This window comes from Rattus rattus, chromosome 7 (assembly GCF_011064425.1).
Source record: "Rattus rattus isolate New Zealand chromosome 7, Rrattus_CSIRO_v1, whole genome shotgun sequence".
NCBI classification, from domain to species: Eukaryota; Metazoa; Chordata; class Mammalia; order Rodentia; family Muridae; genus Rattus; species Rattus rattus.
The window spans coordinates 44901734-44927125 of record NC_046160.1 but is presented as its reverse complement, the minus strand read 5'-3'; the positions used below and the strand labels follow the sequence as shown (position 1 = coordinate 44927125).

Sequence of the window (25392 nt, the reverse complement as noted above, 5' to 3'; positions counted from 1 at the left end):
GAGGATGCCTGGCACCACCCACTAGTGGGTCCACCTCCTTCATGCCTGGCACCGCCCACTAGTGGGTCATCAGGGTAGTGTTGTCTTGCTTTTTATCTAACGTCTTCTTTTTCATCGAGGAAGGAGAAAGCCCAATGATGCCTACGTTCTTTAGAGCACAGAGATGCATGGTTCAAACAGAACTACCCACATAAGCTGATCTGGGCTTTTGGACTGGACTAACCAAATTCCACAGGAAATGATTTGATTATTTTCAACTGATATCACCAGCGAGTGTGTCTGAATTACTGAGCCCAAGAGGTGGAGTAAGTTCATTTGAGCAGGGGGTGGGTGTAGAAACACCCACTATCCCAACCAAGTCATAGTCGGTATCCTAGCATAGCCAAGGTCTGTATGCAAAACAAGAAAACCACCTGGGACTGGCTGATGTTTTGAATCCATGTGAATATGTCTCTGGTTAAAAAAAAAAAAAGCCTTTCTTTGTGTGGTGCAAACATAACTGTAATTTTTTGTTTGTGACTTTTCTTGTGTTGGTTGTACCTTTAGGGATGGCTTATGCTCTGCTAGCTGCAGTTCCTGTCCAATATGGTCTCTACTCTGCCTTTTTCCCCATCCTGACGTATTTTGTCTTTGGAACATCAAGACACATCTCCGTTGGTAATTACAAGCATGTTTTACAGCCGTGCTTCTTCATTTGTAAATTGTTTCTGCTATGTTATGTGTGCACTGCCTCCAGACCTTTGTCAATGAGTTCGGAGGAACCAAACTTTGGTGCCTTCCCACTTTCTTTATTAATAAGCGATGTTAGCTATAGAGGGGACTGTGCTTTAATGAAATTGAAAGGCTGAAAATTGAAGCATGCTTTTGAATTCTATCACAGTTTAAAAATTTTAAATGTAATAAAAATTGACTCTATATAAAAGTGTTCTCCTCCAATATATGACAGAGAGAAAAATCTTTACAGGACCTAGATGCAGTTACGTCGCCAGGTTAATTTTGTATTTAGTGAGTTATGGTCAGTAACTACTGATTTGTTATTTCACTAAAGAACATATTTCAATAAGCTAATATGGGAAGGCTAGTAAAATCCTGCAAGACAGTTTAGAAAACAAGCTTCCCATTCCTTCATGGCATGGTCACAATGGATTTTCCTTTCATCCCTAACATTCAAGGTGGTTTTTTTTTTCCTGGACCGTAGTGGAAAAGAAATGTTTTGATACAATTTTGTGTGACTTTGACAGCAGCAATAAAGATGAATTTGCTGCTGTGTCCATGTGCTGATGAGTTGTATTGCCCGAATAACCTTTTTTTTTTTTTTTTTTTCTTTTTTTTTTTTTTTGGAGCTGGGGGCCGAACCCAGGGCCTTGCGCTTCCTAGGCAAGCGCTCTACCACTAAGCTAAATCCCCAACCCCTTGCTCGAATAATCTTAAGGCAAATGTAATCCTGCCCTCTAATCTATCCCAAGCCCTTGTGCTTGGCCTTGTCTCTCCTGGTATTTAGCCTCTGAGCTGCCTGCAGACGCAGGTCAGGAGAGTCTTATTGACTGAATCAACTTTCTCTCTTTGAAGAACCAATCAGTAAGAGACAAGTGTGTTTGCCTCTGACATTCTCTGTGCTTAGATCTTCCTGGTTACTGAGTTTGGGGATTGAGGGTTCTCAACCATAAAGCCTTTTATAATCAAAGGGTAGAATCATTGCTGTCATTGTCATAGTCGTCATCATCATCATCATGGGGAAATGTAGGTAGTAAATAGAATAAGTAAGAACTTAAAAAAAAGAAAAGATTGCTGCTGTAGAAGATGGCTCAGTGCTTAAGAGCTCTGGCTGCTCTTCCAGAGGTCCTGAATTCAATTCCCAGCAACCACATGGTGGCTCACAACCATCTGTAATGGAATCGGATGCCCTCTTTTGACATGCAGATGTACATGTGCCATAGGATCCCACAGGGGAGGAGGTAGCACCCTTGCCATGCACCCAGGAAGCATGCTGAATGCAGCCTAAGTACCATCCATTTACACTCCCTCTCTGAGTCAGGAACGCCTTGAGACATCTACTTCTCAGCCTCTTTGAACAGTGTTTCTTCGTTACAGCTGACTACCCCATGCCTTTCTAACTGTACACAGACGTGTTGAGTCTAAATGTCTGTGATTCGGTGCTGCTGAGTTGACAGACCCTTTTTCCCCAGGCCCTTTCCCTGTGGTCAGCTTAATGGTGGGATCCGTTGTTCTGAGCATGGCTCCGGATGACCACTTTCTTGTGCCCAGTGGTAACGGAAGTGCCTTGAACACAACCACATTGGACACCGGAACCAGAGATGCCGCACGAGTGTTGCTTGCCAGCACCCTCACTCTTCTGGTTGGAATCATACAGGTAATATAGACTTACATGAGTCACAGATGAGTGTGATTCATATATATATATATATATATATATGTATATGTATATGTATATGTATATATATATGTATATATATATATGTTGGGGATGTGTGTGTGTGTGTATACATATATATTTGATTTTTCCTGAATAACATTATTTTAGCTCATATGCTAAAATGGATTTGAAAACCTTAAAAACTTAAAAAACAAACAAAAACCAGAATCACTTGTCACCAAGGTCAGAGAAAAGGAAGCAAATGGTAACAAGTGATTTAACGGTGCAGGAGACGTGGACGAAAAAGTCTTCGAATGAGCGCAGCCAGGAGGCCTGGAAGGCACAGAGAGAAGCGACATGATTTTTGCTTTTCATAGTACATAGATGGAAAGGCTTGAATTTTACATTGCATATGGATTTTGAGTTCTAAAGCTGTAGATGGGAGGGAGAGGCCGGAAATTCTCACTTGTTTCTTCCAAGTGATTCTGTCACAGGCAGCCTACCAATGTTTTCATTGTTACGAAGCTTAACTTGTTACCATTTCCAGCGCTGGTCCTTCTCTCTGGCAAACGTGTAACTTTTCCCTTTCTTTTTACCCTAGCTGGTGTTTGGAGGTTTGCAGATTGGATTCATAGTGAGGTACTTGGCAGACCCTTTGGTTGGCGGATTCACAACCGCCGCTGCCTTCCAAGTGCTGGTCTCACAGCTGAAGATCGTGCTCAATGTCTCAACCAAAAACTACAACGGCGTCCTCTCCATTATCTACGTAAGTGCTGCGTCTCACTCAAGAAACATCACGGTTCCTTTGTTCTCCATCTTGAACCTGGAGAGTCTGTTTTCTGTACACTCAGTCACAAGCCAGATGACTGACATTTTGCAAACCATTTTCTCAATGGCTCCAAAGTTTTCCCAGATGCTATGGCCTTCAGAAGATTAAGGGATCTGAGGTAGCATAACAAAGAAAGACAGGGCTGAGATGTAATAGACTTGTACTCTGGTCTGACATTGTCTCTGAGAGGCTAAGTGATCCCTAGACAGATCATATGGGGTACTGGCTGAAAGCTCAGCTTGAAACTGAGTAGGTCTGGATTCCAATTTTGACTTTGCTACTTACTAGTCTATGAATGAATCACTGTGCCTGTTTCCTTCTCTGCAGAATAGGGTTGCGAATAGCATCTACCTCACGGAATTGTTAGAAGAGAGTAGTTGGACAATTCGCTCAGGGGATGACGTGTAGCAAGGTCCAGAAGAGTTATTATTACAAAATTATTATTTCAAGCCTTTGTCTTTCTTGCTTTTTAAAACCAAACTATTGGAGACGTGTCTCTCAGGCCCTTTCTAATTATGAGCATCCATAAAATGTATAATGGAAATGTCTCGGCGTTATAAATGAAAAGGAACATTAGATTCAAAGCTGATCCAGTGTGCAAAGGAGATGCAAAAGAAGAATCTAGATCATCCATGGTGGATTTAAAGTTCTTAGATCTAAGTATATACTCTATATAAAGTGTGTTCCTGATGCCTGGGACATGGTGATAATAGTAACATGATGTCACTCTGGCTTGGGGAATGAAGTCATGCAAAAGTGTATTTAAAAAAACAGGAGCTGGGAGGGGGGGTGGGTAGCTCAGTTGCTAGAGTGCTTGCCAAACACACGCCAGGCCCTTGGCCAATCCCCATCGTGGGGTGCACGTCAATGATCACCTGAGAGGTGATCACTTAATGAGTTTTAAGCCAAATTGAGCTAAAAGATAAAAAAGATAGCATCTGAAAACAATATACAGCCATACACACATATGAAAGGCCAGGGTTGCCAGAAATGTTCCCCGTTTCAGTGCTGTGATCCCACATTACTTCATCAATTACTCCATCTATCAGCAAATGTTTCCGAGAGCTCACTGCAAGACAGGTACGAGGCTGGCAGTCAGAGTAGACCAGGCTGTGGCTAAAGGTCATAGTATTCCATCATCAACAGACCGGAGTTAGAGTCTTGGTTCCACTACTTTCTGCTGGTGTGGCCTTGAGTATGTTAACCTTAATCCCAGGGTCTGGAGAGATGGCTCAGCAGTTGAGAGCACTTGTTCTTGCGGAAGACCTGGGTTTGTTTCCCAGCACCCACACGGCACCCATCACCTGTAACTCTATTTTAAAGAATGCTTCCTTGAGACACAACTTACCTAAGAGAGAATGCAACAGAGCAGAGATACCCAAGATTCTCCCGTCTTGATTCCTTTGAAGAAGACTCTGATGTCCCAGAGACCTCTGGGACTGCCATTTGTTTACAAAACAAAATGAGTTTTCCGTGAGCTTGTTAATCTGCCCACTTGGAGAAAATAGCTTTTGGTGTTAAGCTAACTTCTAAACAATATGTACGTGACCTATATACCCGTTCTGTGGTTTTAATTTGCCATAAAGAATTGATCAGTGCCGTCTGGATTACCACATGGGACCTTTCTTTTGGAGGTTTTTATTGTTATTTCCTGTATCATTCAGGTTGGGGGAAGAACGCTACTTAGGATGCTGGCAGGGGACAAAGAAAAGTAATTAGACATTTTGGGTTGTCAGAGTTTGGTTTCATTAACACTCCTATGAACAACAACAACAACAAAAAACCCCACAAAATAGCACCACCTATACAACCCCTTAAGATATAAATTCCATTTTTTAAAAAGTAAAAGATAGCAGTCCACAATTTTCCTTGGAAAAATTCTCCATTCTATCCTAAAATATAGATAAACATACACATGTGAAAACCACCCATTGTTTTACTTCTCTAAGTTAGTCACCATTAGTAACTTCGTGTGTGTGTTCTAGAAATTACATGCTCTTAATACTACTGTATTAGTCGGTACATTTTATGATTTTAAAAATAGCTTTAAATTATCTATTTTTGCATGTATGTATTTTGGAAATTTTACGTACTTAATTGTTCTTTTATTAGCCAATACATTTTTAGAATTTTAAAATATCTTTGTGCGTGTGTATGTGCATGTGAGTGTGTGTGTGAGTGTGTGTGTGTGTGTGAGTGTGTGTGTGTGTGTGTGTGTGTGTGTGTGTGTGTTTCCATGTGTACTACAGCAAAGGTCAGAGAGCAATTTTCAGGAGTTAGTGCTCTCCCTCAACCTTGTGGGCTTGATGATGGAACACAGAACATCCCCAGTCAAGGCAGTGAGAGCCTTAACCCACTGAGGCACCTTACCAGGCCAATTTGTAAGATTTGTTTGCATAGGACTCACATCTGTTTGATGTGATATGACTTTTCATCCGAGAGAGATGCCTTTATGCGGGCATCTATATGGCGTAAGACATATGCACCCATTTTCTCTTCACAGACACTAATCGAGATTTTTCAAAATATCGGTGACACCAATATTGCTGACTTCATTGCTGGGTTACTGACCATCATCGTCTGTATGGCTGTTAAGGAATTAAACGATCGATTTAAACACAAAATCCCAGTCCCGATTCCTATAGAAGTGATTGTGGTAAGTAGAGTACACGGCTAGGAAATACAGCACTAAAGAGGTTGACAAGCAAGGAATTGTTAAAGCCAGTGGGGTTGGGTTTTTTTTTTTCTTTCAATTTTCTTTCTCTTCTTTTATTTCAGACAATTATCGCCACTGCTATTTCCTATGGGGCCAACTTGGAAGCAAATTACAATGCAGGCATTGTTAAGTCCATCCCAAGTGGGTGAGTTCCTTCCACATAGCACTAATAAACTAGGGCAGTACTTTGTTTGGATGAAACTTTTTATTACTGGTTTCGCTTCACTATTGATAGTCTTACTTGTATGTGATTTTGGAGAAATGTCATGTGCACCAAGCATCAGACAAACAGCACATGTGGCGACCAAGTTCAGGCCATTTGAGAAGGCAGACTCTACATGCTCCATTGTCTCAAAGTGAGGCCGGACATGTATGTTTAGTACCAGACGACTGATTAAAGCACATATGTATAATCACAATGTAATATGAATATTACAGCATCAATTGCATTATGCACAGTTTGTTTCTAGGATGTCTGACTGAGGCTCTCTACTATATACATATATATATATATGTATATATGTATATATTTGGATATTTTGTGAATTAGAAGAGAAAAAGGCCAATGACCTTTCTCTGTCACTGTCAACTTGTATGGCGCTGGGAAAGTTCTTCTGTAAGATCAGGGTAATTGCACAGCCAAAGCCTTAACTGAAGCTTGTGAAATGCCTGAGTGCTCATAAAAATGCAGAGCAGATGGGGTGGCTCCACTGCGATCAAGGGAAGCCTACCTGTTTACTTCATCTGTGATATTAACTACAGCGTTCGTCAGTCATCTCGGGGCCAATCAACAGAAGCAGTGCTTTCTCCCCCTTGCAATTAATGGACGGCCCCAAATTGTTCTAGCCTTTTTTATACTTGTAACGGAAACTGCTCGGTGCTCCCACAGCTCTGTCCTCCTCTCTACTCTTTCTTGGTTAAAATACACAACCTCTCATTGTCTGGTTAGTGTCTTCCTGTTCAGAGGGATTCACGCAAACCTTGTCTCTCCCATCCGTCATAGCCTGCCTCTCTTCTGATGCAACTGATTTTCATCCCCCAGTTTCTTATTCATTTCAACAAGTACTTCTCTTCTACCCCATGTCTCCATGGTGTGTGTGTGTGTGTGTGTGTGTGTGTGTGTGTGTGTGTGTGTGTGTGGTGTGTGTGTGTATGTATGTGTGTGTAGTTTGTGTAGTGTGTGTGTGTAGTGTGTATGTGTGTATGTATGTGTGTGTAGTGTGTATATAGTGTGTGTGTAGTATGTGTATGTAGTGTGTGTAGCATGTGTATAGTGTGTATAGTGTATGTAGTGTGTGTGTAGTGTGTGTGTGGTGTGTGTGTGTTGTTGTACATGTATGTGTATGTGTGTGTAGTATAATGTGTGTGTGTGTGTGTGTGTGTAGTGTGTGTGTGTGTGGTGTGTATGTAGTGTGTGTAGTGTGTATAGTGTGTATGTAGTGTGTATCTAGTATATGTGTATGTGTAGTGTGTGTATAGTATATGTGTATGTAGTGTGTGTAGAGTGTTATGTGTGTAGTGTGTGTGTGGTGTGTGTGGGTAGTGTGTGTGTGTGTGTGTGTGTAATGTGTGTGTGTAGTGTGTGTATATGTGTGTGTGTGTGTGTGTAGTGTGTGTGTATGTGTGTGTGGTGTGTGTATAGTGTGTGTGTGTGTGTGTGTGTGTGTAGTGTGTCTGTGTTGTTGTACATGTATGTGTATGTGTGTGTAGTATGTGTGTGTAATGTGTGTGTAGTGTGTATGTAGTGTGTGTGTAGTATGTGTGTGTGTGTGTGTGTGTGTAGTGTGTGTGTGTGTGTGTGTGTAGTGTGTGTGTAGTGTGTGTGTGTGTGTGTAGTGTGTGTAGTGTGTGTGTGTAGTGTGTGTGTAGTATGTATATTTGTAGTATGTGTGTGTAGTGTTTATAGTGTGTGTAGTATGTATGTGTAGTGTATATGTGTAGTATGTGTGTAGTGTGTGTGTATGTGTGTGCTTTTGTGCTCTGACTTTCACTCCTATAATAATCTATTTTGTCTCAACTCTCAGTGACTGGCCCCTCTTTTACTAGTCAGTATCAGAGGCGTTCTTGTCATCATATTTATTGCATCATTTTCAATTGATGTCTTTTGAAGTGAACTTGGAAATATGGCCCAGGAAAGACAACCTGGTAGGATGGGGACGGCCGATTCCTGTGGACTGCCACCATTCTGTAGCTAGATTGGGAGAACATTTGCCAAATATTCCTATCCAACCTGAAGTTAAATATCCCATTAGCATGTTTGTCACATAACAGAAACTGAGCAGTTTCTGTTACAAGTATAGAAAGACTAGAACAATTTGGGGCATCCCACTAACTGAAAGGAGAAGGTACTGCTTGTGTTGACTGGCCCCGGGTCAGACCTGGGGCTAACAGACCCCAGGCGGTCATGCACTTGAGGGAGTGTTGTGTCAGGTAATAAAAGATATTCTTAATTTGGTCATTAGGTGTCCAGACAGGGCTCCTACTAATTGACTTTGGACAGAGGGTTCATACCGTTGAAGTCCAGTGAGAAGTTACAAGTAGTGGCAGGAAGGTGTTGGGTTTAGGTTCTTCCAGCCTAGGTTGAGCACCAAGGAACTAACTAGTTACAGAATAATATCTCGTTGAATTTCATGAGAAGAGTCCTCCCGTGACAGCCAGTGAAAGAGATTTGGTAGGTTTAAACAGCAGGCCTCAAATCATAAAGTCACTGAATGACGGAAGTCCTTTGATTTCATACTTCACAATTTTTAACCCCAATAATCAAGGATTGGGTAATATTTAGAGAACACTACAGTCATGGAGGCAGGAGCATCATGCTAGTATCAGAAGTAAAACCTCTTCAGTGTTTAGCTTTGATAGAGCCCTAGTTATCAGAAATAGACTTGACTGGGTCTTGAAAGCATCCTATTAAGTGAGCTCTAAGATCAGCTCTACACTAGTAGGTGACACTGAGCCACTCAAGAGTTCGTTGACACTCCTAACCTGCTGTCTACAGCTGGGGTCCATTCCAGGGCCTACATAGGATAGGAGGGGGAAGGGGGGAGGATTCACAGCAGAAAAGTCTGGCAGTTCTTACTACCCAATATTCCCATCTCCAACATGGCTCCACTAAATGTCACGCCACTAACTTGACTCTTTGGACTGCAGCTCTCACGTCAGGAATGAGGGAGACAGGTTCCACAGAACCCTGGGAGGTCCGCCAGCTCACAACCTCTTATAGTTTGTCTCTAAGACTCCCATTCCCACGTTGCTATAAGTGATGTAGGTGGGGAATTCATTTTAATGGCTGGAGACTTTTGGGACGGCACAAAATGGACATTCTGTAGTAACTGAAGCTCTTCCTCCAAACTTCTACATTTGGGGACAAATTCATAATCATAAGTTTATAGTGTTTAATTTCTAATAGTTTGTAGAGAAGCTCTGGTTTTGTTAGTCTGGAAACGCAATTGTTGGGTTACTCTAGTGACTATGTAGGGTGATTTCGGTAACATGCATTTAATGTGGGGTGAGGGTTTTGCCTTCTTAGATTTAAAATGGTTTAAAAGATCGTGGCTCTTTAGAATTTTTTGCTGAGTTTTCCAGTATCATTTTCCTTGTCTTTTCAACAGAATTGACATCTCTTCACACAGACTAAAATTTGTAACATGCCTAAAAATCTCTCCTGTTTTCAAAGACCTTGAAGTTGAAATTGTGTGAGAAAAAAAAATGTTACACATGAAGAGACATGGATGGAGTTGTATTTAAAAAAATTGATAGTGACAGATTTATTTATGTCAGAGGTACAAAAGCAAGAACAAAGCCCTCTCAAGCAGGGGTCACGAGAGCAGCCAGTGTGAGCTACCACTAACTTCTGGCTAGAAAGCAGGAAGTTGGGGTTCCCATTGTGCATGTCCTTTTTGTTTCCCTGGGCCATGTCCTTTTGAGTCTACCATGTCGCCGAGTGAACAGAGTGTTTGGCAAGGTGGGGGAGGTGGTCACATCCTCACAGCGGGTTTTCCCTTGCCAGGTTCTTGCCTCCTGTACTGCCGTCCGTGGGTCTGTTTTCTGACATGCTGGCTGCTTCCTTTTCCATTGCCGTGGTGGCTTACGCTATTGCAGTGTCTGTAGGGAAAGTCTACGCCACCAAGCATGACTACATCATCGATGGGAACCAGGTATGGCCACCCACTCGCTGAGCTGAATGTAGACGGCTGAAAACAAGATAACACAAGTGGGGGGATTTTGGTTTCACCTAAGGGAAGTGTTGGTTTCTTACACTGGCCTTTATTGACCTGATTTTTCTCTTGTCCTTGCTCATTAAAAATTATTTTGAAATATGCATCTGAGGTCACCTTACTTCTTAAGAAATAAGCTAAATCAACACTGTCTTGGTTTCCATGGCTGTGGTAAAAAAAAAACACGATGGCCAAAAGCAATCTGGGGAGGAAAGGGTTTATTTCAGCTCACAGTTTGTAGCCTGTCATCCAGGGAAGGCAGAGAAGGAACTCAAGGCAGGAACCTGGAGGCAGGAGCTGATGCAGAGGTCATGGAGGGGCTGCTTACTGGCTTTCTCCCCATGACTTGCTCAGTCTGCTTTCTTTTAGAACCCAGAGCCACCAGCCCAGGTATGTCACTGCTACAGTGAGCTGAGCCCTTCAATTAATCATTAATTAAAGAAAAGAAGCCCCACAAGCCAGGCAACAGTAGCGCATGCCTTTGCTCCCAGCTTTCAGGAGGTAAAGACAGGTGACTCTCGGAGTTCGAGAGTCTGTAGAGTGAGTTCTAGGACAGATAGGGCTACACAGAGAAACCCTGTCTAGAAAAACCAAGCAAACAAACAAAACAATGACAACAAAACAAAAATTTTAAAAAGAAAGAAAAAGAAAACAATGCCTTACAGGTTTGGCAATAGGCCAAAGGAAGCGGGGTTATTTTCTCAGTTGAGGTTCCTTCTTCCAAAATGACTCTAGCTTGGGTCAAGTTCACATAAAGCTAGCCAGCATAAGCACTAATTTAAGCAAAAGCTAATTCTGTTAGGTCAAAATCAACATAAAAGTTAACTATTAAGTTTTAACAAAAGAGCTTTTCATGTGACCAAGTAACTCTTGGGTGATTTATTGCCATTTTAAGTGACTATTGTATATATGCTCAAGATGTGATGGGCATTGTGCCACAGAACATGTGTGGTGGGCAGTGGACAACTTTGCAGTGTCAGATCTCTCTTTTCACCTTTGCATGGGTTCTGAGACTTGAACTCATGTCCCCAGGCTTGTATGGCCCCGCCCACTCAGCCGTTCTACTGGACACTTGATGAGGGTCTGGCAAGTATTCTCTCTGCAGCATCCTTGTCACCCAGTCTCTCCCTTAGGAATTCATTGCCTTCGGGATAAGCAACGTCTTCTCTGGATTTTTCTCCTGTTTTGTGGCTACCACTGCTCTGTCTCGAACGGCTGTCCAGGAGAGCACTGGGGGGAAGACACAGGTACGTAGAGTCAGAGGGATAACACTGATATTAGGAAACAGGAGGGGGAGGGTGGCTCAGAGAGGCTTCTGCAGAACTGGACACAACGGTTCATAGCCTTCAGAGAGGGACTTGTGTTTCCTTATCTGATCCAACTTGGGCCTCATTGCTTTGACTTGCCCGACCCTTATCAAAAACTTCCTTAATGGCAATATTTATGGGCTCCTGAACCAGGATTGCCAAATTCTTATTTGTCAGTGTTCACCTGGCTGATAACCGCACACTGAATAACACACAGAACTACAGTCAGAACTGCAAAAGGAAAAGGGGGGCTGGAGAGATGGCTCAGTGGTTAAGAGCACTGACTGCTCTTCCAGAGACTGTGAGTTCAATTCCCAGCAACCACATGGTAGCTCACAACCATCTAATGTGGATCTGATGCCCTCTTCTGGTGTGTCTGAAGACAGCTACAGTGTACTCACATACATAAAGTAAACAAATAAATCCGTTTTTAGACAGGCTGAGGATACAGATAAGAATTTGTGCTCTGAATGTGTGAGGCCCTGAGTCCAATATCCAGTACCACAGTGGGAAAATGAAGCTTTTTGAAGCCTAGCAATTTATATATATGTAGGCCAGAAAAGGGAATGGGATCCCCTGGGACTGGAGTTACAGATGGTTGTGAGCCACCATGTGGGTGCTGTGACTTGAATCCAGGACCTCTGGAAGAGCAGCCAGTGCTTTTAACCCCTGAGCAATCTCTCCAACCCAAGTTACTATACTATCTGTTCATATTTCCTTTCAAAAGTCAGGAACTTCTCCAGATGATTTTAGACTCACAGAACAACAATTTGTTGGGTAAGAATGTTTTTGTTGTGACATTTTGGGGTTTCTTCCTGAGTATTATTTCTGTTCTTGGAGTTTTGAATACGGATTGAATTTTGCCTCTTAAATATGGCTTTTGGTTGTTGCTTTCACAAGGTAACCATAAAACCAGCATCGCAGTTAATCTCTGGATAATCCTCCTGAGGCTGGTCAAAAAGCTCAGGAAATGCTCTCAAAGTCTGTTTCAAACCAGACTCAGCTCCACACAGACCAGAGCCCAGCCTTGGACTAGAACTGGGTTTCTGCCAAGCCTCAGAAGGCTTTCGCTTCTTGACATAGGAAAAAACATTATTTAGGACCAAAAAGGCCCGAGTGTAAAAGAGAATAAACCCAAGATGCTGTAAAACCCACGATACTCAAGGGTTTTGTTAAGGCAGAAGCATAAGAATGAAAGCAAATGCTGAGAACACAGTGATGCCGGCGCGGCTTGCCCATGGAGAACTCCAGATGTCCTTACAGCACAGTGGATGCCCCCACGGTATGGATGCCATTTACACAATACAGATGGTGTTGCCACAGTGCAGATGACATCACCCCTTATGTGAGGTGCTCCTCTCCTATTAATTGGCCTCTACCAATTTTTGGCTACCCTGAAGCAAAATTTAACTTTAATTCTTAGAGTTTTTCTAAACACAAAAACAAGAAACAAAACAAACAGAACAAAAACCTTTTTGCAATTATTTCTAGTTTAGAGGAAACCCTAAACTAGTTTAAAAGTTCTAGTTTAAAGGAACCCGTTACACACCAAGAAGCAAAAGCAGAGGCCTATTGTCTGTTGCCAAGAGGAAGTGTAGTCAGAGTTCAGCCCCAAGCTATGCCTGCTGCATGCAGAAGCGGTCAGCATCTGGAGATCCTGCAGCTTGCATTAGTGGTGAGCACTGATGCTTCCCAGGATGCATGGTGCCGTGCGGGTGCAGCTGGATTCCCCAGCTGCTGTCCGCCATTCTCCTGCTGTTGTCTTCAGGCCCAAACAAGGCATGGGCAGGCTGCCCCATAATGATGTCCCTGTAAGGTGACCTCCTTGGCAGAGGGCTGGGGGATAATGGTGTTCTGGTAAGTTAATATCCTCGGCCACACACTGGCCTGTATTATAGTTAGCAGGGAAAGAAGCCAGGAGTTCAGCAATGAAGAAGGGAGCAAGGCAGGAATGGCTTGATATTTAATTACTGAAGAGCATATTAAGTTCTGGGGTTAAAAGTCTAAGGCCTTGGACTGAAATCCAGGGACCTGTGACCAATCAAACGATCGAGTCCTCTTGTGTGGTTTCTCATATTTGATGCTAGAGCGTCCACTTCAGTGTGAGTGGGAATACCACCTGTGTCTACCTCGATGGGGCGCTGAGAGGACTGAACAAGACAGAGTGCTAGCACACACTGATACTACTGTTTACACCTTGAGGGAGGAGTGGCCTCTTAGCATCTGTGACACATGTGCTGGGGGTGGCACCTAAGGAGTACCAGACGCGCGGTTGCTGGAGAACAAACCAGAGTCAGTGGGCTTTAACTGTTTTCTATACTGGGACTGCAGAAGAGCCACACCTTCCTCCCTGTTCTTTTTCCCACCGCTACACTGACTTCTGCTGGCTCGGAAAAGAAGGGATTCTTAATACAAATCACTCCATAGCTCTGATTGCCCTCTCACTTAACAATAATTCGTTTGCCAGGAACTGAGTCTTCTCAGAGGTAGTGCAGTCTGTGCTTTCCCACACATCAGCCTTATACAGTAAGTTCAAGTAATCAATCCCTTAAAGGTTTGGATGTTGTGATAGAGATCAGCCTTGACTCTATAATTAGAGATTTCTACTACATATCCTTGGTGAGTGAGTGGCCAGTCTCCTGCCCTGGGTTGTGCAGACAGTTGTCCCTGTCTCCAAACGCACCTCTTAAAGTTCTTCAATCGTAGCAAACACGCAAGTGGCTCAATAAATACCGATCAAGTAACAGGAGGAGATAGAAGACATGAAGGGAGAAGGGGGAGGGGGAGAGGGAGGAGGGGGAGGGGAAGAAGGGAGGAGGGTGAGGGGGAGAGGGAGGAGGGGGAGGGAAGAAGGGAGGAGGGGAGGGAAGAAGGGAGGAGGGGAGGGAAGAAGGAGGAGGGAGAAAGAAGGGACTATTACCTTTTTAGACAGAAGAGGAAACTATTCACTATGGTGCTGGGAACCTGGGCCACGGATCCAGAAGATCATTGATATTGATAGGAACAGGAAGTAGACAACGTAGAGTGAAATTCTTAATATATATAATATTCATAATATTGCCCAGGCTGACCCATACCTAAACATAAACAGCCAGTATGCCAGACGGAGTGCATGCTTCCTCTGACATTTGCTGTGTCTGCTTTTTTTCTCTGGACGCCGGACGGCGCATGGGGCCGTGCTTTTGCTCAATTCACCTTGTCTGTTCCTTTCTCTGACCAGTCTGCTTCTGCTTCCCTGTCTTTTCTCCTTTGCTGCAGAGTTTCTAGTCTTCAGATCAGCCATGGCTTATGCTGTCTCAGCAGAGAATTCATTGGCCAAACCAACTGATCAAACCAGGAATAGTCCCCACCCCTCAGCCTCTCTCCTAACTCTTTATGGATCTTAGCAGAACTTTTCTTTTGCCAGCGAAGGTAAAGTTTCTGAGCTTCCTTTACCCCACGATTGCCCCACTGCTGCAGCCAGAGTTTGGAACCTGTGCCTACAATTGTTGGAGGAGACAGGCGCAGTGGTCTTGGTGTGCCAGTGTGAAACTGTGAATTTGTGATGAGATGGGGTCATTTATTTTCTCTGAGGTGTTTTTGGCAATTACGACGGGTACGTCTCTTATTAGAGTAACCGTTGTGGCTGCTGTTTGCACTCTGCAGAAGAGTCATAACGATTCATCCCCCCAAAATGTGACGGCCATCTTGGTTATTGGAGACATCGGGAGGGTCTATGTCTCATGGCATGTCAAACAACTGGAAGGTTGACCTCCTAAATCAACACCAGTGGGCACTAGCCAGGCAAATGTGAGGGAAAACAAACTAGCTTGACTTTAACAGCTTTGGTTTTCCTATTCTCTTTAACTTCTCAGCAATGCTGGGTATATATTGCTCGTTTCTCTAAATACTGAGCAGAAAGGGAGAGATGAGGAGGGACTCAGTGTGTCTGCGTGCACTCCTGTGGTGAGCAAGGCATGCCCAGCTCATGGAAAGTGTCTTTCAGGTGGCGGGCCTCATCTCAGCTGTGATCGTGATGGTCGCCATCGTTGCCCTGGGGAAGCTTCTGGAACCCTTGCAGAAGGTAAAACCCTGCTTTGCTGTACACCACTTTCCCTTCACCAGACTCTTCTAAGAGAAAGAGCTAGAGACTGGAAATCAACACGTGGGGACCATTGCCTTGAATAACACAGCCTTCCCTGTCTCTGTGCAGTCCGTCTTGGCAGCCGTCGTCATCGCCAACCTGAAAGGGATGTTTATGCAGGTGTGTGATGTTCCCCGTCTGTGGAAGCAGAATAAGACTGATGCCGTAAGTCGCCTACCACACAACTTCCTCGATGCACCTGTCACTCACGACGTTCACTCCCTAAGTCTAGCCTGGTAACGGGCAAAGAGAGCCCTGGTGTCTTCTGTGTGAAGGTCCGGATCTCTGGGAAGATTCGTTTTCAATCGCTTGTTTGTTACCTGATGAACTAATACAGATCTTCTCGTTTTCTTCCCCCTCTAGGTTATCTGGGTGTTTACATGCATAATGTCCATCATTCTGGGGCTGGACCTCGGTTTGCTGGCTGGCCTTTTATTTGGACTACTGACTGTGGTCCTGAGAGTTCAGTTGTAAGTACTAAAAGACAAAACAAACCCACCCACCCCCCCCTCACCCCCAAAAGACAAAATACAAACCCAGGCATCTGATAGGAGGCACTGAAGTTTCCCAGCCTGTTTCATTAAATGCAGACACAATGTCTTTTTATAATATTATATACTGACTGAGTGTATGGATCACACACAGCACCTTACCCCGTTGACTAGGTCTGATTAGTCTTACTCTGCAGGTGAGAAAGTTTAAGCTCAGAAAGCTTAGCGGTCTTTCTTAATGCTGTCAGTTACTAATTGGCAGAAGTAAGTCTTAAACACCGATGCAGCTTACTCCCTATCTGTGCCCTCCCTCACGGGCTCTGCTCTGCTCCCTCACGGGCTCTGCTCTGCTCCCTCTCGGACTCCACTCTGCTCCCTCGAGGGCTCCACTCTGCTCTCCCTTGGTTGGTTGTCTTAACATGAAGGATAAACACGTGGATCAGCCAAAGTCTGAACGTGCTTTGTTTTAATCCTGGTTAAATCAGATGACCATTAGAGGCGCTGGGCATCCATCATGGAACTGGGCACCGGGCACAGGGCAAGTCGGCTCCTGGATATATTGCCAGTCATTTTACTCTTTAAAGCTAGTAACTCATTATACAACTGCGCTCTTTACGGTGGTTATTACAGTCAGGATTCATTTGAATCCGACAGACAAGGCACATAATGCCCAATTATGTGAAGTAAACACGATTAGGTTGTATGCTCAGTGGACGCAGCCGAGCCATGAGTCATGGGGCAAATAGCCCATGGAGGCAGGCAAGGCAGGCTGAAGGCGGATTATCGGGTTGGTGACGGGTTTGTTTTGACGTTGGTTTTAGTTATGTGTCCTCCTGGGCTTGCAGAGCACAGCCTCTGCCCCCTTTAGGTGTTTTTTTTTGTTGTTGTTGTTGTTTGTTTGTTTGTTTTGTTTTTTTTCCTTGCCTGTTCAGATGTCTTCCCTCTTCTCTGCCTGGGTTGTGATAGGAGAAGATGGCGGGGAAAACGCCAACATAGCTGTATCTTCAGTTTAGCATGGGCTCACGACTCCTACCCGCCAACCAGCTCTCTGCCCCCCTCCCTCTGTTCGCATGTTGGTTCCTACTTGAAAGGCCCGTGTCTGGCCCCCTCAGCACCCTAGCAGCACAGGGTCCTGAAAGGCTTCATTAGCTTCCGAAGGGCCCAGTTTGCTACAAGGAAACAACGAGGAGGCTGTCTGTAGGGCACATTGCCCCTTGTGCTGAGCGTGCTCAGCGGTTCCTTCTTTTGTGAGATTGCTTGAGAAGGAAGGGTTTTTTTTTTTTACCCTTTTTCTTTGAGAAAGATTAACTTATGATTTAACTTAAAAATGAGCTCAGTGTTGCGAGCCAAGGGAAAAACCTGGCGGTACAATTTAGTTGCTGGTTTGGTAACCAGGCTCCTAGCCAACAAAAAGCAGTACCATTTACAGTATTTAATTTCCAGTGATTATAACATTGATCCCAGAGAGCACAATGCTGAAAGGACCCCAAGCAGTTAGTCCTTCTCCAGGGGCTGCACTCAGCATATGTCACTCGTCACAGTCGGAGAGACATGGAATTTATATAATTGCATGAGGAACAGGAAATCGGCGGTCTGGTCGATAGGCAGGGCTTGCTTCACGCAGGCTGCTGCTTTGAGAAGCAGAGACTAGTCCGATCACTTGCAGACACCGTACTCCATCAGCAGGTTGCCATAAATCACAAGGAGGTGGAAGGAATCAGAGCTCCATATGTCAAAGACAGGCTATGTGTCCTTCACTCGATGGCTCCTCTTACTCCTCTGGACATGATTTTATGGACTAATAAAAATAGTCATAATAGTGCCGGCCATTCAGAGTTACGGCCGGGCTTCAGGGGTTTACCATATGAGAAAGCTTGACGCCTCTGCTATAAATTGTTATGCACTCCAAAGTGCTCATTATGTCTCACAGCCATCAGAAGAGACTCACAGTTAGTTCTTTCTTTAGCTCCACGCAAACACCAGCTGTTCATTTCAGAGTTAGATACAGGAAAATGTCATCGGCAATAAAGACCGAGTCCAAAACACCAGAACGATGTTCTCTCTCATGGCTGTGATTTCTTTTTAACTGTTGTAAAAAATAATAATAATAATAATAAAATAAAATATAAAGTCCAGGTGTTCATTTTTCTTCTCGCAGCCCCTCGTGGAATGGCCTTGGAAGTGTCCCCAGCACAGACATCTACAAAAGTATCACACATTATAAGAACGTAAGTGCCTTTGTGAGACGCTTGTCCTAGGGAGGCTCGCTAGCCCGGAATTCAAGGAGCCCCTGGTTTCTTTTGATGTGTTCCGTACAAGCCAAGAGCACTTCTGTTGGGAAAGTCATCAACAGACTGAGTGTCTTGAGAACTTTGGGTTCTTTATGAATCGATTACAGGATATCTGCCCAGGCTAGTGGAATGTTATTTTGGTGTAAAAACTCATGAGGGATTAAATATAGTAGGAAATTAGATTACTTGCAGATATTTGATAAAAATTACATCTGTCTGCATCCATAGTCTTTGTAATAGATTATAATCCATAGTCCTTTTGCCTGATGTCTCTAATGTTTTTTAAGGGCAATTTTAAAAAGATATTTATTTATTTTCTTGTGGGTTGACGTTTTGCCTGCATGTGTGTCTGTGTAAGGGTGCCAGGTCCCTGGAACTGGAGGTACAGTTGTGGGCCACCATGTGGGTGCTGGGAATTTTACATTCGACCTGAAATTCTACTAGCGGTTACTTAGTTTATTTCCATAATCTTTGTGTAGTGTTGAGCTAAGTATCATCAAGAGAAAACAAAACAAAACAAAATAAACAGCAAACTAATTCAGCAGCTGGAGAGATCAAGAGGCTGTGTAAAACACGCCATGGTAACAGGACGCTGTGTCTATAGAAACACATGTGAGAATCCTGTTGCTTTTTAAAAGCCAGACTGTGCAAGAGATTGGCAATTGCACGGAACACTGCCTCTGCTCAGTTCTGCGGCTTAACGTGGAATCAGATTCTGAGCTCTGTCTTGGTGGGCCTTGTCTTTTGGGCCCAGATAGATGTTCTCATATGAAAGGGATAGACTAACGTGGCTGTGATCGCCTAGGACTAGATGACTCTATGGTGCTGTGAGATTCACTCTTGGAGCAGTCACTCAGTAGGATACAAACAAAGAAACAAAAAACCCATAAGGCAGTTTCTGAACCCCAAAGAATCTTAGCAAAATCAAAACCATCAGTTGTGACAGCTGGGTCAATCCTGTTGCCTTTAGAGCGTCTTCATCTGGGTAGCAGCAGCCTGTTAGCGAGTGTAATGCTGCACTCTGCTTCCGTTCTGATTCTGTGGCCTCTGGTGCTGTGCATCGTCTGAGTAACTCCCTGTAGCTCAGAGGAGCTCTGCTCAGCTCTTCTTAGCAACCGTGTCATCACAACAGGCAGGATGTGAAGTGGGGATTAGAGATGTGGATTTGCTTAACCTTCTCCCCCTCCCTCCACCCTCTATCCTCTCTCTTTCCTCCCTCCCTCCTCCCCCACCCCCCCGTCCCCTTTAAAAATTCCAGCTTGAAGAGCCTGAAGGGTGAAGATTCTGAGATTTTCCAGTCCCATTTTTTACGGCAATGTCGATGGTTTTAAAAAATGTGTCAAGTCAACAGTAAGTATTTTATTCCTACAAGTTTGATTTAAAAAAAAAAACTTATTTTCAGATTTCATTTATCAAGTATCAAGAATAAGGCCTTATGCTTGGTTCTCTTTGTGTGGGGTATTAAAAACTCTATTGTGGCACGGTATGGTAATTTGAGCATTTGAGAGGCTCAGGCAGGAGGATTGCTCTAAGTTTTAGGCCAGCCAGGGCTACAGACTTAGACCTAGACTCACAAAACAAAATACAAAATGAACAAACAATTCTGTCATAATATCTGTGCTCCAAATAACCTACAATGTGGGAGAGGAAGGAGGACGGGGAGAGGAGTCTGAGGCGTGCACGTTAGGAGTCAAAGGGCAGAAGGCTGGGAGTGCCGGGTTCCAGAGGCTGCGTGAACAGTTGCTCTAGCAGAGGAAAGCCAGAGAATCCAGCTGCCTTTGGTGAACAGATTTGAAGCAGTGCCATGCTCTGAAAAGTCTGAGTTGGAAAAATGGTTTCATTCACATAATGTGTGTTTTTGCTAATGTGTTAGTTTTATTACTTAATTTTATTAGGAAATAGTTTTAAATGTTAAAAAAAAATAGAAAAGGAGTTGAAAAACAGCTTAACTGTCAAGAATACTTACTGATCCATTAGAGGAAGAGTTTGGTTCCTGTAGCCACATCAAGTGGCTCATAAATACTTATAAATACAGCTTCAAGGGATCTGGCCCTCATGGGCACCTGCACACAGGGGCACAACCATGCACACGTAAATAAAATAACTTATAAGTTAATAAAAGAAGCTTTAGTTGCAGACGCTGGTAATCTCTTAGGTTTCTGTTATTGATAAATACCATGACCAAAAGGAAAGAGTTTACTTCACCTTACAACTCTCAGTTGTATTCATCACTGAAGGAAAGTCAGGGCAGGAACTGAAGTGGAAGCCATGGGGGAGTGCTGCTTACTGGCTTGCTCCTCGTGGCTTGCTCAGCCTGTTTTCTTAAACAACTCAAAACCTCATGGCAAAGGTGACGCTGCCCATCCGGGGCTGGGCCCTCCCACATGAAACATTAAGCAAGAAAAAATTTCTGACAAATTTGTCTACAGGCCAATCTTCTGAGCCATTTTCTCAGTTGAACGTCCTCTTCCCAGTGACTCTAGCCTGTGTCAGTCAGGTTGACATAAAACTCACTAACAGTGTGAGGAAGGTCCTGTGCTGGCTGTTTGGAGGCGTGTTACCTGGGAACTGAGAGAGGGGACAGGAGAGAGAAAGGCTGTCCTGTGGAGTAAAGAGTAAAAAGCACCATGTGGGAAAGGACTAGGAGGCTCTGTGTCCAGTGCCATGCATGAGGAACTTGATATTTGCCCCTGCGTGAGGGTTTCCTGCTTCAAGAGTAGACTTTTCCCCCATAACCAAGTAGATCTGTGGCATCAAGAAAATATAGACTTAGACATAAATTTTGTTGTTGTTGTCGTTGTTGTCATTGTCGTTGTAGTTATCTTTTGTACTGGCTTGGAGCCTCTGATCTGCTGGTCTTCCCCTCTTATCTCTAGTCAGAGGTACTGCTCTGCTCTGTGGCTGAAGTCAGCTGCTCTGTTCTGTAGGCGCCAGGAGAGGGTAGGGATAAACAAAACCAGTGAAGAGGAGTCTATTTCCTTAGACCTCACGATTTCTTTTCTGGCAGGGTTTCTTTCAAAATGGTATCTTTCAAGAAACCTCCATTCTGACGGTTGGGGAGATGGCGCGGGTCTTAGGAGAGTGTACTGCTCTTTGAAGGGCCAGAGTTCAATTCCCCAGCACCTACGTAGGGTTACCCACAGCCACCTGTAATGTCAGCTCCAGGGGGCCTATCCCTCCTCAGGACTCCTGATCTACTCACATGTACACAACGCACATGCAGACACATAATTAAAAGTTAAAAAGAAGCAGCCACTCTGGTAGCAAATGCCATGGAACATTAGGAAGCAGACATTTTACGTAACTGACATTTGTTTCCAAAGGTTGGATTTGATGCCATTAGAGTATATAACAAGAGGCTGAAAGCGCTGAGAAGAATACAGAAACTCATCAAAAAAGGACAACTCAGGGCAACCAAGGTGAGGCAAGCCCCTTCTTTCCCCTCCTTGGTCCTTTCTCTGATGAAAGCAGTTAGACGGCCTACAACAGACCCTCCTTGGTGTCCAGATGCACATGGGCAGCGACAGGTGTGTATAGGAGAACAGCCGATCTGTTCTGTAGGCGACAGGGAAAGGTAGGGATAAATGAAACCTGCAGAGCTCCCTGGAGACAGGGTCTGGCCCCTCCCCATTAAAAATGAGCGTCTGTACTCATTTTAAACACTTTTGCTGAAAAGAACAAGGAACAAATTCAGTGCCAAGGTAACTGAAAGTAATAGAAAGTAATGGGAAACTGTAATGGTAATTTCCTGTTTGCAGCTTTTGCTGTAATTTTTTTTTTTATCTCCCAGAAAAGTCCCACAATCATCCAGAAATCAATTTTGGTTTTTGGCCCTTCTGTTCTTCTATCAAAGTGTAGATGTGGCAAGATCCATCCCCAGGGATTGCATCCCCTGGTTGTATTTGTTTTCCAAAGAATGGTCTGCACAGGACTTTTAAACACGCGGGGCAGACTGCTGAAAGGCATTTGGTATTATTATTGACAATTAAGTTCAAGGTGTTTTCCTTCATTAGAACGGGATTATAAGTGATGTTGGCTCATCAAATAACGCTTTTGAGCCCGATGAAGATGTCGAAGAGCCAGAGGAGCTTGATATCCCAACCAAGGAAATTGAGATTCAAGTGGACTGGAACTCTGAACTCCCGGTGAAAGTGAACGTCCCGAAGGTGCCAATCCACAGCCTGGTGCTGGACTGTGGCGCTGTGTCCTTCCTGGATGTGGTAGGAGTGAGGTCACTGCGAATGGTGAGGTTCCGGCTGCTCATACTGTAGACCTGGGGCTTTGGCAGCAGTGAAGTGGTGGAGTGGGTCACACGGCCTTGTGAAAAGGCTCTGTAGTTTGTCTAAGTAAATTTTCTCCCCTCCTCTTCCTCCTCCTCCTCCCTTTCCGCAACAGAGCATAAGTTTGGAGTTGGGCTCTGTGAGATGAATTCTGCCTCCACCACCAAGAACAAGTTTCTTAATCTGCCTTTTTTTTGACTTCTTTTCTAATGTATGCATGATGATGGTATTTACTACCCGGGTATCATGAAGATCAGATAGGCAGAGTATCAATAATCTGGGGGGCTGGAGAGATGGCTCAGCGGTTAGGAGCACAGACTGCTCTTCCAGAGGTCCTGAGTTCAAATCCCAGCAACCACATGGTGGCTCACAACCATCTGTAATGAGATCTGATGCCCTCTTCTGGTGTGTCTGAAGACAGCTACAGTGTACTCATATATAATAAATCTTTAAAAAAAAAAAAAGAGAGAGAGAATCGGGCACACAGACACCTCTCAGAAGATGTTAACACTGAGTATGTTTTGTTTTTCTGAGAACGGAAATGGACCGTGGAAATAAGGAAAGTGGTGAAGTCTGTGTTGAGTGTTATATTTTATTTGTTATGGAAATAGCAGCAGGACAGGACTAAAAGAGCAGACACTGGTCTGCAGCAGGGGCAGGCCTCAGGTTAGATCCAGGAAGTCGGGGCAAGAGTTGAGTAACATGCAGGACAGAAGCACTCACAGCAACTGCAGAATTTCACGTTCCTTCATTAGACGCTTCAAGGCCTGCCGGTTGCTGCACCTGGCAGAAGACTCACGCGATGAGGCGTCCATGATTGTTCTACTATCGAGGAAGACAGATGTTAAATAATCATAAAAACCACTGCAGTAGGTGCTTCAGAATACTTTAAATAGGTGCTACCCCAAGGGTCAAATTTAGATGAAGCTTTAGGTAGGTATCGAGAGGGTCAGCAGGGTGAGGTACCAACAATAGATAGAATGACAGTAAGTAGGCTCCTGCATGGTTTTAGCCTAGCTGAGGGCTACCACTGCGGGACCAGAGACAGATGCATGGGGCTGGGTGCAAGGTAGGAAAGTAATTAGTACTTGGCAAAAGACTGAGACTGTGCTGTGTGGTTCTGTTCTCTCGGCAGATCTTGTTAGCTCATCTGAGAACACAGGCTGGTTCTCTGTTGTTTATTGCACTCTGAGTGTAGTGACTCAGACCCATTATAGATTATACTGGCCCATTGGCTTAATGGCTTTGGAGAGTCTCAGTGCCAGAGTATGTCCCGCACTTGAATAGCCGCGTATGTTAGAGTGACCATCACTATTGCTCACAGGCCTAGTGTCTGGGTGTTTAAAAATCAAACTTCTGATGGCCGTTGAAAATTTGCATGTAGTTTTAAGGGATGTTAGAGAAATTCTACACATCCCCTTCCTAATTTCTTCCAACAGTCACAGGATGTAAAAAACTATAGGATAAAAGTACAATTAAGATGATTGGCATTGCTGCATTTAAAACAAAGACCTGTGTGGTTAGTCAGGTTTTACTTTTTCAGACATTCTTACACCTCTTGTTATAGCGAGCAAGACCTGTTTGGGAGCCTAGGTACGTCAGTTTGCTTCTACAGGTATTTCCTGAGCACCTCTGTGTTAGAAACTGCTGTGCTCCGCGACACTGGGTGGTGTTCTTCCTGCCTTCTTAAAACAGGATATTGCTATGTGGTCAAGAACCTTGACCTAAAATCCCCCAGCCTCAGTCTTCTGAGTGCTAGCATTACCTGTGTGAGCTACCTTACCCGGTGAGCTGCATCTTAAGATACTGACTTTCATGCTTGCATACAGCATAGTGGCAGGCTGAAAATATCGGAAGTTTCCCAGTAACAAATCTCCTGAAAGGCTTGATTAACCACAGAAATGTTGACAGTTCCCCTGAACAAATGTTTAAATATGACTGAATTCTGTTCTGTTTTTAGATTGTCAAAGAATTTCAGAGGATTGATGTGAATGTGTACTTTGCTTTGCTTCAAGGTAAATGCCTGGGTGATTATCTATCAAACTTGCTTCACATCTCCTCCCTTGGAACGTGAATATATGTTGTCTGAACGACTTCTTAAAAAAAATAAAATTAGAAGAAAACTATTTTGTATTGTAGTAGAGAATGTCTAAGAAAATATGTCATCTACGTTACTTTTAACTGTAGAGTTAACCAGTGATGAAGAATCATGTGCTATTTCCGAGACTTTTCAACACCACAAATGACGCTGTATCGATTACAATATCTCGGGGCATTTTTGAGCTTTGAAAGAGGTTTCTTCCAACTTGTGCCACAGAGCTGGCAAAGTATAAGACTTGTTCCTTGACAATGGCATTAAGTGAACAGGGAACATTTTGGGGGGAGAGCAGAGGTAAGATGGCCAAGGTCTCTTGGAACAGGAGTAATGCCAAGGGTATGAGGCTGTGTTTTCTGAAAGAGTCTGAGAGGGAGATCCATGCACAAGGGGTGGAGGGAGAGAGAAGAGGCCCAGGGCATGAGGCGAAGCTGCTCAAGCACCTGACGGCAGAAGTCTGGTTACACAAGTGGCTCTGCCCGGGAGCAGCGGTGCAAGGCCCCAGCTCATACTCTCATGTGTCTGTCAGCAGAGGCTGGCCAGGTGTGTGTGTGTGTGTGTGTGTGTGTGTGTGTGTGTGTGTGTGTGTGTGTGTGGCCTCCCAGGCCTCTTCAAGTCAGACAGCTCCCACTGGCCTGAGAACATTCTCTGAGAGGTGCACAGCTGTGAACG

At 44.1% G+C, this 25392-nt stretch overlaps 1 protein-coding gene across 1 annotated transcript in view; it reads left to right on the top strand.

Moving 5' to 3' along the window:
• The window catches only part of Slc26a4 (solute carrier family 26 member 4), a 38288-nt gene that overhangs the window by 7114 nt on the left and 5782 nt on the right, over positions 1–25392 (top strand). The window contains 16 exon segments of the mRNA XM_032907609.1: positions 547–657; positions 2187–2371; positions 2976–3140; positions 5707–5859; positions 5982–6064; positions 9926–10073; positions 11267–11380; positions 15426–15503; positions 15633–15728; positions 15927–16033; positions 18213–18282; positions 19604–19619; positions 19622–19695; positions 21669–21764; positions 22359–22589; positions 24586–24640. Of these exon segments, the coding sequence (XP_032763500.1) occupies positions 547–657; positions 2187–2371; positions 2976–3140; positions 5707–5859; positions 5982–6064; positions 9926–10073; positions 11267–11380; positions 15426–15503; positions 15633–15728; positions 15927–16033; positions 18213–18282; positions 19604–19619; positions 19622–19695; positions 21669–21764; positions 22359–22589; positions 24586–24640 (1782 nt within the window).